A 17,426-nucleotide genomic window follows, 5' to 3' on the forward strand; every position below is an offset into this window, starting at 1 on the left:
TTGGCTTGGGAGACCGCTTCGAAATATATCTTAATCACCAAAACTTTATTAACAGATCCAGTTTGGCAGCAGCAAAACAGTGAGGACCTCCCCTTTTTATCTATACAGGCTATTACATTATTTTATAGATGTGTGTGTTAAAACCCTCCATGTAGACGATATGTCCATCATGGAAGGAGAGATGAGTTATTATTTTAGATGTGTGTTAAAACCCTCCATGTAGACTATACAGTGCATTTGGAAAGTATTCAGACCCCTTGACTTTTTCCACATTATTCTAAAGTGGATTAAATAAATAAAAATCCTCATCAATCTGCACACAATACCCCATAATGACAAAGTGAAAACAGTTTTTTTAGAAATGTTTGCAAATGTATAACAAATACAAACTGAAATACCTTATTTACGTAAGCATTCAGACCCTTTGCTATGAGACTCGAAATTGAGCTAAAAAAATGTCTGCAGCATTGAAGATCCCCAAGAACACAGTGGCCTCAATCATTCTTAAATGGAAGAAGTTTGGAACCTCCAAGACTCTTCCTAGAGCTGGCTGGCCGGCCAAACTGAGCAATCGGGGGAGAAGGGCCTTGGTCAGGGAGGTGACCAAGAACCCAATGGTCACTCTGACAGAGCTCCAGAGTTCCTCTGTGGAGATGGGAGAATCTTCCAGAAGGACAACCATCTCCGCAGCAGTCCACCAATCAGGCTTTTATGGTACTGAGTGGACAGTAAAATGCAAATTACAGAAACAAGATTTTCTGGTCTGATGAAACCAAGATTGAACTCTTTGTCCTGAATGCAAAACGTCACGTCTGAAGGAAACCTGACACCATCCCTACAGTGAAGCATGGTGGTGGCAGCATCATGCTGTGGGGATGTTTTTCAGCGGCAGGGACTGGGAGACTAGTCTGGATCTAGGGAAAGATGAACGGAGCAAAGTACAGAGAGATCTTTGATGGAAACCCGCTTCAGAGCGCTCAGGACCTCAGACTGGGGCGAAGGTTCACCTTCTAACAGGACAACAACCCTAAGCACACAGCCAAGACAACGCAGGAGTGGCTTCGGGACAAGTCTCTGAATGTCCTTGAGTGGCCCAGCCAGAGCCCGGACTTGAACCCGATTGAACATCTCAGGAGAGACCTGAAAATAACTGTGCAGCGATGTGCCCCATCCAACCTGACAGAGCTTGAGATGATCTGCAGAGAAGAATGGGAGAAACTCCCCAAATACAGGTGTGCCAAGCTTGTAGCGTCATACCCAAGAATAATCTAGGCTGTAATCGCTGCCAAAGGTGCTTCAACAAAGTACTGAGTAAAGGGTCTGAATGCTAAAAACCTGTTTTTGCTTTGTCATTATGGGGTATTGTGTGTAGAATGATGAGGGAAAAAAACTATTTAATCAATTTTAGAATAAGGCTTTAACGTAACAAAATGTGGAATAAGTGAAGTGGTCTGAATACTTTCCAAATGCCTTTTTGCCTTACTGAGATTTACTGTCAGGGCCCAGGTCTGACAGAATCTGTGCAGAAGATCTATATGCTGCTGTAGGCCCTCCTTGGTTGGGGACAGAAGCACCAGATCATCAGCAAACAGTAGACATTTGACTTCAGATTCTAGTAGGTTGAGGCCAGGTGCTGCAGACTGTTCTAGTGTCCTCGCCAATTTGTTGATATATATGTTGAAGAGGGTGGGGCTGTTGACGCATATCCCACGGTAGTTGTTGGGGTCAAATTTGTCTCCACTTTTGTGGATTGGGGTGATCAGTCCTTGGTTCCAAATATTGGGGAAGATGCCAGAGCTAAGGATGATGTTAAAGAACTTAAGTATAGCCAATTGGAATTTGCGGTCTGTGTATTTTATAATTTCATTTAGGATACCATCAACACCACAGGCCTTTTTGGGTTGGAGGGTTTGTATATTGTCCTGCAGTTCATTCAATGTAATTGGAGAATCCAGTGGGTTCTGGTTGTCTTTAATAGTTGATTCTAAGATTATTAATTGATCATGTATATGTTTTTGCTGTTTGTTCTCTGTTATAGGGCCAAAAAGATTGGAGAAGTGGTTTATCCATACACCTCCATTTTGGATAGATAACTCTTTGTGTTGTTGTTTGTTTAGTGTTTTCCCATTTTCCCAGAAGTGGATAGATTCTATGGATTCTTCAGTTACATTGAGCTGATTTCTGACATGCTGTTCCTTCTTTTTCCGTAGTGTATTTCTGTATTGTTTTAGTGATTCACCATAGTGAAGGCGTAGGTTCAGGTTTTCTGGGTCTCTTTGTTTTTGGTTGGATAGGTTTCTCAATTTCTTTCTTAGGTTTTTGCATTCTTCATTTAACCATTTGTCATTGTTGTTAATTTTCTTAGGATGTCTGCTTGAAAAAATGTATTTGAAGCTGAGAGGTCAAAAATACTGTTTATATTTTCTACTGCCAAGTTTACACTGTCACAATTACAGTGAAATGTTTTGTCCAGGAAGTTGAATTTGTTGTTGCTTAATTGTTTTTTGGTAGGTTTCGACACTACTTTCCTTCGATCTATAGCGTTTCTTAATATTCTGCAGTTCCTTTGGCTTTGATGTCCCATGATTGAGTATTGCTCTGTTCAAGTAGACTGTGATTTTGCTGTGATCTGATAGGGGTGTCAGTGGGCTGACTGTGAACGCTCTGAGAGATTCTGGGTTCAGGTCAGTGATAAAGTAATCTACAAATCAAATCAAATTGTATTTGTCACATGCTTCGAATACAACACGTGTAGACCTTACAGTGAAATGCTTACTTACAAGCCCTTAACCAACAATGCAATTTTAAGAAAGAATACCCCCCCCAAAAAAAAAAATTACATAAAAAAAATTTATAAGAAGAAATAAAAGTAACAAATAATTAAAGATAGTCCGGGTAGCCATTTGATTAGCTGTTCAGGAGTCTTATGGCTTGGGGGTAGAAGCTGTTTAGAAGTCTTTTGGACCTAGACTTGGCGCTCCGGTACCGCTTACCGTGCGGTAGCAGATAGAACAGTCTATGACTAGGGTGGCTGGAGTCTTTGACAATTTTTAGGGCCTTCCTCTGACACCGCCTGGTATAGAGGTCCTGGATGGCAGGAAGCTTGGTCCCAGTGATGTCCTGGGCCGTACGCACTACCCTCTGTAGTGCCTTGCGGTCGGAGGCCAAGCAGTTGCCATACCAGGTGGTGATGCAACCAGTCAGGATGCTCTCGATGGTGCAGCTGTAGAAACTTTTGAGGATCTGAGGACCCATGCCAAATCTTTTCAGTCTCCTTAGGGGGAATAGGTTTTGTAGGGCCCACTTCACGACTGTCTTGGTGTGCTGGGAACATGTTAGTTTGTTGGTGATGTGGACACCAAGGAACTTGAAGCTCTCAACCTGCTCCACTACAGCCCCGTCGATGAGAATGGGGGCATGCTTGGTCTAACAAAAAACTAACAAAATAGAACGGTTGGTTAAGAGTCCATAAAACGGCAGCCATCCCCTCCGGCGCCATTTTGTAACTTATGCCAAGGGATGAGCTGTAGGTGTACCTACCGTAGGAGTCCCCTCGAAGCCTACCATTGAATACGTACAGACCTAGTGTGCGACAGAGCTGCAGGAGTCGTGACCCGTTTTTGTTGGTTATGTTGTCGTAGTTGTGCCTAGGGGGGCATATGGGGGAGGGAATGCTGTCACCTCCAGGTAGATGTGTATCGCCCTGTGTGCTAAGAGTGTCATGTTCTCGTCCAGTCCTGTCATTTAGGCCGCCACAGACTAGTACATGTCCCTGGGTCTGGAAATGGTTGATCTCCCCTCTAGGTTAGAGAAGCTGTCATCGTTAAATTATGGGGATTCTATTGGGGGGATACAGGTAGCACACATGAGGACATTTTTCTTTTCTTGAGATAATTCCCTTATTAATTTGTAGCCAGATGTAACATTTTCCTGTTTTGACTAATTTAATAGAGTGGGTTAGGTCTGCTCTATACCAAATTAGCATACCCCCTGAGTACCTTCCCTGTTTCACACCTGGTAGTTTGGTGGATGGGACTACCAGCTCTCGGTAACCTAGAGGGCAACCAGTGGGTCCATCTCCTCTATACCATGTTTCTTGTAGGATGACAATGTCTGTATTTCCAATTTATTTGATGAAGTCTGGGTTCCTGCTCTTTAGGCCAAAGGCAGATGACCTCTGACCTTGGATATTCCAGGATGAGATAGTAAAAGCTTTGTGTTCCATAGTGTCTAGTGTTGTTTTCGTGTGGTTTAGGCCCGGACCATTACAGTAGGTGTGAGAAGAGCATGTTGAGCATCTGATACATACATCTTAGCCTCTGCCTCTCTCTCTCTCTCTCTCTCTCTCTGCCTCTCTCTCTCTCTCTCTCTCTGTCCCTCTCTCTCTCTCTCTGCCTCTCTCTCTGCCTCTCTCTCTCTCTCTCTATCTCTCTCTCTGCCTCTCTCTCTCTCTCTCTCTGCCTCTCTCTCTCTCTGCCTCTCTCTCTCTCTGCCTCTCTCTCTCTCTCTCTCTCTCTCTCTCTCTCTCTCTCTCTCTCTCTCTCTCTCTCTCTCTCTCTCTCTCTCTCTCTCTCTCCTTCCGTTGCCCTTATAGGCCTACTTCCAGAGAATGCAACAACACAACACTGGTATGCTCTCCTGTAACGCGGCCAGTAGCTTTTCAAAGGGGGATAACTACTCTCTCCACAGTCTCACCATCTCTGTGTCTCACCCTGGTTCCAACTACCTGGAGTCCCAGCGCACCTCTCTGTGTCTCACCCTGGTTCCAACTACCTGGAGTCCCAGCGCACCTCTCTGTGTCTCACCCTGGTTCCAACTACCCGGAGTCCCAGCGCGCCTCACATTGTTGACTAATGCTCGGCGTGGTGTGACTATGTCACCACTAATGAGAAGAGTCAGAGAAAATCAAAGCAGTCAAGCTCATCATTTCTCCATGTCCTGTCTTCACCCCTGGGTTTCGTCCCAAATTGCACCCTATTCCCTATATAGTGCACTACTGTTGACCAGAGCTATGGGTCCTGATAGAAAGTAGTGCACTACATAGGGAATAGGGTGCAATTTGGGATACCCTCATGTCCTGTCTGAGAAGCGATAAGGAGAGGATCAATTCTTCATGCTGCCGGACCAATTAGGAGTCAGAGAGACGTAATGAGGACCTCTTGCATCTCGACAACACACTCAGAATACGTCCCAAATGGCACCTTCTTCCCTATGTAGTGCACTAAATTTGCCCAGGGCTCTTAGGCCCATAGGGTGGTATGTAAGACACTGCCCCAGACTCAGACTGTATGTGAGACTCACTGGATGTTGACAGGAAGTAAACAACATTCAGGGGGTTCGGTGACTAACAACAGAACTGTCTTCAGCCAGACTCAGTCAGTCGATGTTGATGATGAAGAGGGGGGGTTTGGTAACTAACAACAGAACTGTCTTCAGCCAGACTCAGTCAGTCGATGTTGATGATGAAGAGGGGGGGTTTGGTAACTAACAACAGAACTGTCTTCAGCCAGACTCAGTCAGTCAATGTTGACGATGAAGGGGGGGGTTTGGTAACTAACAACAGAACTGTCTTCAGCCAGACTCAGTCAGTCGATGTTGACGATGAAGGGGGGGTTGGTAACTAACAACTGAACTGTCTTCAGCCAGACTCAGTCAGTCGATGTTGATGAGGGGGGGTAACTAACAACTGAAGTCATTCAACTGACACCACAATAGAGTAGCAACCGTTTGCATCTTCATGAACTCACCTGTTGTTGCAACCTGGACTCAGGTGTAGATGTAACATAGTCAACGTAAATATGTCTCCCTCCATTTAGTTATGATATGTAACGTTTCATATGGGATGTATTCAATTGTAGATGTCCATCATCCATTTCGTATGATATGTTACGCTTTACAATTCACATGATATGTTACGAATTGCAATTTGTACTGTAATTTACGAATTTGCAATACGTATGATATTTTACGAATTCCAATTTGTTGTGGCTAACATTAGCTAGGTGGCTAACGCTAATCTTAGCTAGGTGGTTAACATTAGCTAGGCTAGGGGTTAGGGTTAGGGGTTAAGTTTAGGGGTTAAGTTTAGGGTTAAGGTTAGGGTTAAGGAGAAGGGTTGGCTAACATGCTAAGTAGTTGCAAAGTGCTGAAAAGTAGTTAGTAGTTGCTAATTAGCAAAAATGCTAAAGTTGTCCATGATGAGATACGCCTACCCATCCACCCCGACCAACCACCTTCCTTTTGTTTTTGTCTTATGTAACCATACCAAACGTTACATACACTAATTGAGTGTCTCGGAATTATGTTTACTATGTTACGTGTAGTCTATGAGCCCAGGCTGGATGTTCTCAGTGGATATAATCAGATAATTAAGGGGTGTTTGGTAGCTATATATCTAAGTAACTGACACCACAACAGAGCAACCTTTTGCATCTTAACAAGAGACTCATGACTCATTTTACATTCACATTTTTGTCATTTAGCAGATGCTCTTATCCAGAGCGACTTACAGGAGCAATTAGGGTTAAGTGCCTTGCTCAAGGGAACATCGACAGATTTTTCACCTAGTCGACTCGGAGATTCGAACCAGCTATCTTTCGGTTACTGGCCCAACGCTCTTAACCGGTAGGCCAGGGTTTCCCAAACTCAGTCCTGGGGCCCCCCCTGGGTGCACGTTTTGGTTTTTGCCCTAGCACTACACAGCTGATTCAAATAATCAAAGCTTGATGATGAGTTGGTTATTTGGCAACAGCCTTTTGTTTGATATCTGTGGGAGGGGGTCGACGGATGGTAAGGGGATGCACATGTGTGTGTCTGAGTGGACTGTGTGTGTGTGGTATGTTAGTGTGTGTGTGTGTGTCTGTGTGTGTGTGTGTGTGTGTGTGTGTGTGTGTGTTCATTCGTTCCTGGCAGGTGCTGTGGTATTTAGAGGACAACTGTCGCCGTGCCGGCTGGCTGCCTGGTCAATATCACCGTGGCAACAGCTGCTCGCTGACCCAGGCGTGTGGTGATGTCCGCTCTCATATAGCACACACACACACACACACACACACACACATAGACACACTAACATACCACACGCACACGCACATTCACATTCACACACACACCCACACACACACACACACATACACACATGCACACACACACTGACACTTTCTGGCCAACCAACTGGGGTTCAATTTTACCCCTTCGATGTTGTCTCTAAACCTCCTTCTGAGGATTAAACTGCTGACAAACTGAGCTATTAACATCTTTACATTTCCACAACCTATCTTAACAGTTCTAGAACCCATCTTTACAGTTCCACAACCTATCTTAACAGTTCTAGAACCCATCTTTACAGTTCCACAACCTATCTTAACAGTTCTAGAACCCATCTTTACAGTTCCACAACCTATCTTAACAGTTCTAGAACCCATCTTTACAGTTCCACAACCTATCTTAACAGTTCTAGAACCCATCTTTACAGTTCCACATCCTATCTTAACAGTTCTAGAACCCATCTTTACAGTTCCACAACCTATCTTAACAGTTCTAGAACCCATCTTTACAGTTCCACATCCTATCTTTAACAGTTCTAGAACCCATCTTTACAGTTCCACAACCTATCTTAACAGTTCTAGAACCCATCTTTACAGTTCCACATCCTATCTTAACAGTTCTTGAACCCATCTTTACAGTTCCACATCCTATCTTTAACAGTTCTAGAACCCATCTTTACAGTTCCACAACCTATCTTTAACAGTTCTAGAACCCATCTTTACAGTTCCACATCCTATCTTTAACAGTTCTAGAACCCATCTTTACAGTTCCACAACCTATCTTTAACAGTTCTAGAACCCATCTTTACAGTTCCACAACCTATCTTAACAGTTCTAGAACCCATCTTTACAGTTCCACAACCTATCTTAAAAGTTCTAGAACCCATCTTTACAGTTCCACATCCTATCTTAACAGTTCTAGAACCCATCTTTACAGTTCCACAACCTATCTTAACAGTTCTAGAACCCATCTTTACAGTTCCACATCCTATCTTTAACAGTTCTAGAACCCATCTTTACAGTTCCACAACCTATCTTAACAGTTCTAGAACCCATCTTTACAGTTCCACATCCTATCTTAACAGTTCTAGAACCCATCTTTACAGTTCCACATCCTATCTTTAACAGTTCTAGAACCCATCTTTACAGTTCCACAACCTATCTTTAACAGTTCTAGAACCCATCTTTACAGTTCCACATCCTATCTTTAACAGTTCTAGAACCCATCTTTACAGTTCCACATCCTATCTTAACAGTTCTAGAACCCATCTTTACAGTTCCACAACCTATCTTAACAGTTGTAGAACCCATCTTTACAGTTCCACATCCTATCTTAACAGTTGTAGAACCCATCTTTAGGATTCCAGAACCCGCCGTGCCTGTTTCACTCAGCTGGAATCCCTTACTGTCTCTCCTATTGTGTTTGGAGTTGAACCATGTTGGGATGTTTTGCAACGTTGTGATGCTGCTGCTGCTTTTCTTTGACTCATGTTTTGATGTTTACAGCAGTAGTATTTGTTGATGTATTAGTCAACATTTCCCTATAATGACTCAGTAATAGACACACAACACTGAATTTAATAGTTACACGAATGTCACTGAACAGTAAAGTGTAAAGTGACCGTAATGAACCACACCTCCAGTAAATAAGGTGAGTCATAAGACTAGACGTAACTGGTACTGTATATACAGGCCTACAGGTCCGCTCAAACCAAATGGACCAACAGAGTCCAGTAACTATAGTACAGGATGTTTGACACTCTATGACATACATGAGGCATTTTATAGAGGGCTGTAGGGCATTATATGAGTCCCAAATGGCACCCTATTTCCTTTAAAGTGTGCTACTTTTGACCAGGGCCCATTAGGTTCTCGTCAAAAGTAGTGCACTCTATAGGGAATACGGTGCCATTTGGGACTCAACCTAGTCGTGGTGTATTATCTTGCATTTCTTCACGCCCCATTGACAACACTGATGGATGGATTGAATCCATAGGATGCTTCAGGACCTACCGCTGGTTGCCATGTTCAGGACCTACCTCTGGTTGCCATGTTCAGGACCTACCTCTGGTTGCCTTGTTCAGGACCTACCTCTGGTTGCCTTGTTCAGGACCTACCTCTGGTTGCCATGTTCAGGACCTACCTCTGGTTGCCTTGTTCAGGACCTACCTCTGGTTGCCTTGTTCAGGACCTACCTCTGGTTGCCATGTTCAGGACCTACCTCTGGTTGCCATGTTCAGGACCTACCTCTGGTTGCCATGTTCAGGACCTACCACTGGTTGCCATGTTCAGGACCTACCTCTGGTTGCCATGTTCAGGACCTACCTCTGGTTGCCTTGTTCAGGACCTACCTCTGGTTGCCTTGTTCAGGACCTACCTCTGGTTGCCATGTTCAGGACCTACCTCTGGTTGCCTTGTTCAGGACCTACCTCTGGTTGCCATGTTCAGGACCTACCTCTGGTTGCCTTGTTCAGGACCTACCTCTGGTTGCCATGTTCAGGACCTACCTCTGGTTGCCTTGTTCAGGACCTATCATTGGTTGCCATGTTCAGGACCTACCTCTGGTTGCCTTGTACAGGACCTACCATTGGTTGCCATGTTCAGGACCTACCTCTGGTTGCCTTGTTCAGGACCTACCTCTGGTTGCCATGTTCAGGACCTACCTCTGGTTGCCTTGTTCAGGACCTACCTCTGGTTGCCTTGTTCAGGACCTACCACTGGTTGCCTTGTTCAGGACCTACCTCTGGTTGCCTTGTTCAGGACCTACCACTGGTTGCCTTGTTCAGGACCTACCACTGGTTGCCTTGTTCAGGACCTACCTCTGGTTGCCTTGTTCAGGACCTACCTCTGGTTGCCTTGTTCAGGACCTACCTCTGGTTGCCATGTTCAGGACCTACCATTGGTTGCCATGCTCAGGACCTACCATTGGTTGCCATGCTCATCTCTCTTTCCCTGACTAGTTAACAGAGTGACACAGAAAGCCCTCTCCCCGTTTCATGGAGTTACCTTGCATACACACGCACACAAGCAGGCACACGCACACACACACACACACACACACATTCTCCATAGCGTTACCTCCTAGCAGGGCTTGGTCCAAGTTAACAGACCTGTACATGGTACCTATAGCTGGTAATGCCTAATTGGCCCTGTGACTGTCTGTGACAGGGTGACTGTGAGTCACCATGTATGAACCCTGTGGGGTCCTCGCTCATAGCAGGTGTCCTGGACTATGCCTGATTGGCTATGTGATTGACGGGCTGGTTATTTATAAAGTCTTAACAATACACAGGCATTATAACCGGGTTAGTATAACAGAAATGCATTTGTGCTTTCTTCCAGGTAGCCTTGATAAATACTACAGGACTCATTTTATATGTCCTTGCTAATCCAGAGTTAACTCTGTAAAACTGTTTACAGCTCAATCTACAAAGGGTTTAAATGTCCACGTTAAAATGTAATCTTCAGACTAAAACATAAAATCAATACTGGAAATTATACTTCAAACTCATCACCTAAACACATCATGGGCTTAAATCAACACAACAACCCCTTTTAATTAAAATTAACCATATGCCGTCTGGTTGGCCAAATCTCTCTTAAACAGATAGCTGATTTACCCCCAATATTAAACAAACAACACGTTAAGTTTCATCCCGAGACACCCACCATTCCCAATGGCCTGTTCTCACCTCAGTGGCTTACACCACCAGACTGGCTCAGTGTGTGAGCATCTGAGAGACTGTGGGGAGAAGCGTGTGGATTAGCTGGTTCGTTTTAGGTGATGTTTGACTCGCAAGGTGGAAGCCTGGTGGGAGCTGGGGATTACATGGGGGATACAGACCTAGTGGCCCAGGTCAGAGTGGGACAACCATCTGTAAGCTAAGAACCAGTCACCATTAGTCAACAGTAGCACACTCCATCTAATATATCTATAAACACACCTGTCCATATATAGCTATACAAACACCTGTCCAGATAAACACGTACTCATTCAAGGGTTTTTCTTTATTTTTACTATTTTCTACATGGTAGAATAAAAATGAAAACATCAAAACTATGAAATAACACATACAGAATCATGTAGTAACCAGAAAAGTGTTAAACAAATCAAAATATATTTTATATTTGAGATTCTTCAAATAGCCACCCTTTGCCTTGATGACAGCTTTGCACACTCTTGGCATTCTCTCAACCAGCTTCACCTGGAATGCTTTTCCAACAGTATTGAAGGAGTTCCCACATATGCTGAGCACTTGTTGGCTGCTTTTCCTTCACTCTGCCGTCCAACTCATCCCAAACCATCTCAATTTGGTTGAGGTCGGGGGATTGTGGAGGCCAGGTCATCTGATGCAGCACTCCATCACTCTTGGTAAAATAGCCCTTACACAGCCTGGAGGTGTGTTGGGTCATTGTCCTGTTGAAAAACAAATGATAGTCCCACTAAGCCCAAACCATATTGGATGGTGTATCACTGCAGAATGCTACTACACTATATTTGACCAAACATTACTCAATAGTAGGATGCTGCAACCTCTCTGGTTCTTCCAATCATCTGGAGCTCTACGGTCATATCGTGTAGACCTAGTTGTACATAGAGTCATCTAAGTGTACAGAACATTAGGAACACCTGCTCTTTCCGTGACATAGACTGACCAGGTGAATCCAGGTGAAAGATATGATCCCTTATTGATGTCACTTGTGTAGATGAAGGGGAGGAGACAGGTTAAATAATTATTTTTAAGCCTTGAGACAATTGAGACATGGATTGTGTATTGTGTGCCATTCAGAGGGTGAATGGGCAAAACAAAATATTTAAGTGCCTTTGAATGCGGTATGGTCGTAGGTGCCAGGCACACCGGTTTGTGTCAAGAACTGCAACGCTGCTGGGTTTTTCACGGTCTCTCTGCTACCCAGTCACTACCACTCCATACACCCTTCCTGTCTCTCCGTTACCCAGTCACTACCACTCCATACACCCTTCCTGTCTCTCTGCTACCCAGTCACTACCACTCCATACACCCTTCCTGTCTCTCTGTTACCCAGTCACTACCACTCCATACACCCTTCCTGTCTCTCTGTTACCCAGTCACTACCACTCCATACACCCTTCTTCTCAAATGACACTATCCCCTATACATTGCACCAGAGACGCATACGGCTCTGGTAGGGTAGTGCACTACATGGGTAGAGTAGTGCACTACATGGGTAGGGTAGTGCACTACATGGGTAGGGTAGTGCACTACATGGGTAGGGTAGTGCACTACATGGGTAGAGTAGTGCACTACATGGGTAGGGTAGTGCACTACATGGGTAGGGTAGTGCACTACATGGGTAGAGTAGTGCACTACATGGGTAGAGTAGTGCACTACATGGGTAGAGTAGTGCACTACATGGGTAGGGATAGTGCACTACATGGGTGGGGTAGTGCACTACATGGGTAGAGTAGTGCACTACATGGGTAGGGTAGTGCACTACATGGGTAGGGTAGTGCACTACATGGGTAGAGTAGTGCACTACATGGGTAGAGTAGTGCACTACATGGGTAGGGTAGTGCACTACATGGGTAGAGTAGTGCACTACATGGGTAGGGTAGTGCACTACATGGTTAGGGTAGTGCACTACATGGGTAGAGTAGTGCACTACATGGGTAGGGTAGTGCACTACATGGGTAGAGTAGTGCACTACATGGGTAGAGTAGTGCACTACATGGGTAGGGTAGTGCACTACATGGGTAGAGTAGTGCACTACATGGGTAGAGTAGTGCACTACATGGGTAGAGTAGTGCACTACATGGGTAGGGTAGTGCACTACATGGGTAGGGTAGTGCACTACATGGGTAGAGTAGTGCACTACATGGGTAGGGTAGTGCACTACATGGGTAGGGTAGTGCACTACATGGGTAGAGTAGTGCACTACATGGGTAGAGTAGTGTGTCACAGAGCATCGTTTCGGACTGAGCCCTTCCTCTAACTAATATGTCTGGAAGTGTCTCCATGACAACCACATCCAGCCCAGTGAAGCAGCTGATAGCATTACTCTGTTACACGCGTGAGTCTCATTAGAGGCACTCAGACAGGCTGCTGGGACCAGGACTATTGTAGTAACGTGAACTGGGGGAAGATGCCTAAGCATTGCCCTGGTTTTATACCATTGGCTATTGGGAGACTTATAATTATGAGACAAGATCATACGTCTGTATGTTATGGATAGGGAATCATGTAATCGTCCTGAATTCACTCCCAACTGCGTTAATGATGGCTGTTATGGCAGAAACAACAGGCAGAGGACTTGAGACGCAGAATGAGGAGATTTACAGTGTTTGATAGTGACTCACTATTATGTCACACACACACGCACACACACACACATGCACGCACGCACGCACGCACGCACACACACACGCACGCACGCACACACACACACACACACACACACACACACACACACACACACACACGCACACACACACACACACACACACACACACACGCGCACACACACACACACACACACGCACACACACACGCACGCACACACACACACACACACACACACACACACGCTCGCACACACACACACACACACACACACACACACACACACACACGCACACACACACACACACACACACACACACACACACACACACACCTGACAGTCCGGCCTCACAGAGCCCCTAATTGAGTGGTTAAGGCTCAGAGGGCAGCTCTATACATCAGTCGTCTCAGAGGTTTGATTAAAACATGATTAAAACATGATTATTATTATTATTATTATTATATTCTTTTTTTAATGAACTAAATATACTTTAAAATGACTAAAACCAAATCAAAAACTGTGTATAAATGATAATGGACCTACATTCATACAGTTTCTTGACGCTGTCTAGTTCGCTAATAATCACCTAAATGAAAGCTGGACAGTCAGGGAGAATAGAACATTTCCCAAAAAAGATGTCTAGATGTCTAGATGTCTAGATGTCTAGATGTCTAGATGGCTAGATGGCTAGATGGCTAGATGGCTAGATGGCTAGATGTCTAGATGGCTAGATGTCTAGATGGCTAGATGGCTAGATGGCTAGATGTCTAGATGGCTAGATGGCTAGATGGCGAGGACATTTAACACATTTTCATTGCAGCCCTCCAGACCTCGTTGAAGACCGAAAGCGCCCCCCCGGGGCAAAATATAATAATTAGTCATTTAGCAGAAAACTCATCAAAATGAGTTTGATACTCCTGGTGAGACAGTCTGTACCCAAGACACTCTGTACCCAAGACACTCTGTACCCAATACACTCTGTACCCAATACACTCTGTACCCAAGACACTTTGTACCCAAGACACTGTGTACCCAAGACACTTTGTACCCAAGACACTTTGTACCCAAGACACTTTGTACCCAAGACACTTTGTACTCAAGACACTCTGTACCCAAGACACTGTGTACCCAAGACACTTTGAACCCAATACACTTTGTACCCAAGACACTCTGTACCCAAGACACTCTGTACCCAAGACACTTTGTACCCAAGACACTCTGTACCCAAGACACTTTGTACTCAAGACACTTTCTACACAAGACACTCTGTACTCAAGGGCAACAGCCCTACACATTTATATGCTGGACATTTCTGAACCTACGTCTTTGAACCTAGTATTGCGTTTGTTTGTGTTACTGTTTCCACATTCTATCCATTGCCTGTCATTTTTCTACACTTATCTTATTGCAGTGAAAGGGAGTCGCATCTCTCTCCTCATTTCTTCTTCTCTGTTCCACTATTACTCCAAGTATGACTTATATCACTTCACTCGTCTTCTGTTCCCCAAGAGCCCCCGGTGCCCATCGCTCCCCCCCAGCTAACGGCTGTCGGCGCCACCTACCTGTGGATCCAGCTCAACGCCAACTCCATCAACGGAGACGGGCCAATCATCGACCGAGAGGTATTTCTACTTAGTTGTGGTTTTCATTGGAATGGGGACAGGTACACACACATTTTCTATATAGTGTACTACTTCAATGTGTCTGCAAATGTAGTGCACTATATAGGGGGAGTAGGGTGCCTTAAACAATAATCAGATGCGTTGGACAATAGTGTTTATAGCAGTGTTCTCCAATCCTGGTCCTGGGAAACCAAAGGATTGCAAATGTTTCGCATGGTTCCGCTCATCAAATGCTTGATGATGAGTGAATTAGTTAAATCAGGTGTGTTAGCGCTAGGCTAATAATCAGGATCTGGATTGGGCAGCACAGGTGTATACAGTATCTTAAGCTAACTTCCAACCCCCTATCCCAGGTGGAGTACCGCACCATGTCAGGGACCATGTATGACCTGCAGCCAGTGGACAAGACCACCCATAAGATTGGCCACCTGACCCCAGACACAGACTATGAGATCAGTGTGCTGTTGACCAGACCCCTGGATGGAGGGACTGGGGCCCCGGGGCCTCCTCTCAGGGCCAGGACCAAGTGTGCTGGTGAGTCCTGAAGAAAGCTACATACTAAACACACACCCATAACCCATAACCCATACCCCATACCCCATACCCCATACCCCATACCCCATACCCCATAACCCATAACCCATAACTCATAACCCATAACCCATAACCCATAACCCATAACCCATAACTCATAACCCATACCCCATAACCCATACCCCATAACCCATACCCCATAACCCATAACCCATAACTCATACCCCATAACCCATAACTCATAACCCATAACCCATAACCCATAACCCATACCCCATAACCCATAACTCATAACCCATACCCCATAACCCATAACTCATAACCCATACCCCATAACCCATAACTCATAACCCATACCCCATAACTCATAACCCATAACCCATAACTCATAACCCATACCCCATAACCCATACCCCATAATCCATAACTCATAACCCATACCCCCTCTCAGGGCCAGGACCAAGTGTGATGTTGAGTCCTACCTTACACAGTTACATACATACAGATGATGGTACCCTCTGAATTGAGTTCCAAGCTTGGTAACTTTCTCCTAACCAAAACAACACCGGACTTGTATTTTACAATGTCAGGTTGAAGGAGGCGATCTCGATCATTGGATCTACTCAGTCTCATTTAATGAATCTCACTTATGTAAGAGTTCTGTTGTTGTTTGTGTATTGGGTTGACGTTATGACGGCTGTCTGTTGTCAATCAGACTGTCTAGTTCAACAGCAACAGAGAACGTACCAACATAACAACATCTGGTGTTATGGGTACTAATATTGTCACTTTAACGCAGGCGTTAGCAGGGACGCCTTATATGTACATCAACAGAATGAGGACCCTTAATGATACAAATTGCCCGTTAACCAGCTGAATACTCCATGAATACCTTATTACCAGAACGTTAGGCTGCCTCCCAAATGGTACCCTATTCTCTATAGGGCTCTGGTCAAAAGTAGTGCACTATATAGGGAATAGGGTGCCATTTGAGATGCAGTTCCAGCTCTACTCAGAGTAGGAAACAAATGTACAGCCTCAGCACTTTATAATTCTATTTCCTGTACGGAGAAGAGAAGTGCTGTCGTAACCAGGGCCGTAACCAAGGCCCTGACCCCCTGGTGAAGGTCGTCTTCCCGCTTCTCATTTTGGGGCCGTGTGATAGGCTGATGGGGATGGATGGTCGCTACTTGGTTAGCCTTCATAGCGTGGCCTGGCGCTGTAGTCTCTCTCTCTCTCACACACAGACACGCACCCTCCATCCATCCACCCCTCTAACTCCCTGCCCTCTCCCCTCCATCCCACCACCCTCTCCCGTCCCTCCATGCACCCTCCATCCATCCATTCCACCACCCTCTCCCTCCATCCCACCACCCTCTCCCCCTCCCTCCATCCATCCATCCATCCATTCCACCACCCTCTCCCCTCCATCCCACCACCCTGTCCAAGGAGATTGATGTTTGAGGAAGCGCCTCTTGATCTTGTCTGGCTCTCTGCTGGTCGTTCACACGCACGCACGCACACACACACACACACACACACACACACACACACACACACACACTGACAGTCCGGCCTCACAGAGCACCTAATTGAACGGTTAGGGCTCAGAGGGCAGCTCTATACATCACTGTTCTTATAGACGGACACACACACACACACACACACACACTCTCTCTCTCTCTCTCTCTCTCTCTCTCTCTCTCTCTCTCTCTCTCTCTCTCTCTCTCTCTCTCTCTCTCTCTCTCTCTCTCTCTCTCTCTCTCTCTCTCTCTCTCTCTCTCTCTCTCTCTCTCTCTCTCTCTCTCTCTCTCTCTCTGCCAGGGCAGTTCTATAGATCACTGTTGTAATAGACAGGTCCACACTCTCTCTGCACTGCGGCTGGAAAAGGTTTTAATAGAAACGT

The 17,426-nt window shown here is 45.2% G+C and overlaps 1 protein-coding gene across 1 annotated transcript in view; it reads left to right on the forward strand.

The window, feature by feature from the left end:
- Window positions 1–17,426, forward strand: part of LOC121535702 (receptor-type tyrosine-protein phosphatase mu-like) — a 427,462-nt gene that overhangs the window by 181,436 nt on the left and 228,600 nt on the right. Inside the window, exons 7-8 of the mRNA XM_045205919.1 lie at window positions 14,874–14,986; window positions 15,340–15,520. Of these exons, the coding sequence (XP_045061854.1) occupies window positions 14,874–14,986; window positions 15,340–15,520 (294 nt within the window). The remainder of the gene's footprint in view (window positions 1–14,873; window positions 14,987–15,339; window positions 15,521–17,426) is intronic.

This window comes from Coregonus clupeaformis, chromosome 21, assembly GCF_020615455.1.
Source record: "Coregonus clupeaformis isolate EN_2021a chromosome 21, ASM2061545v1, whole genome shotgun sequence".
Lineage (NCBI taxonomy): Eukaryota > Metazoa > Chordata > Actinopteri > Salmoniformes > Salmonidae > Coregonus > Coregonus clupeaformis.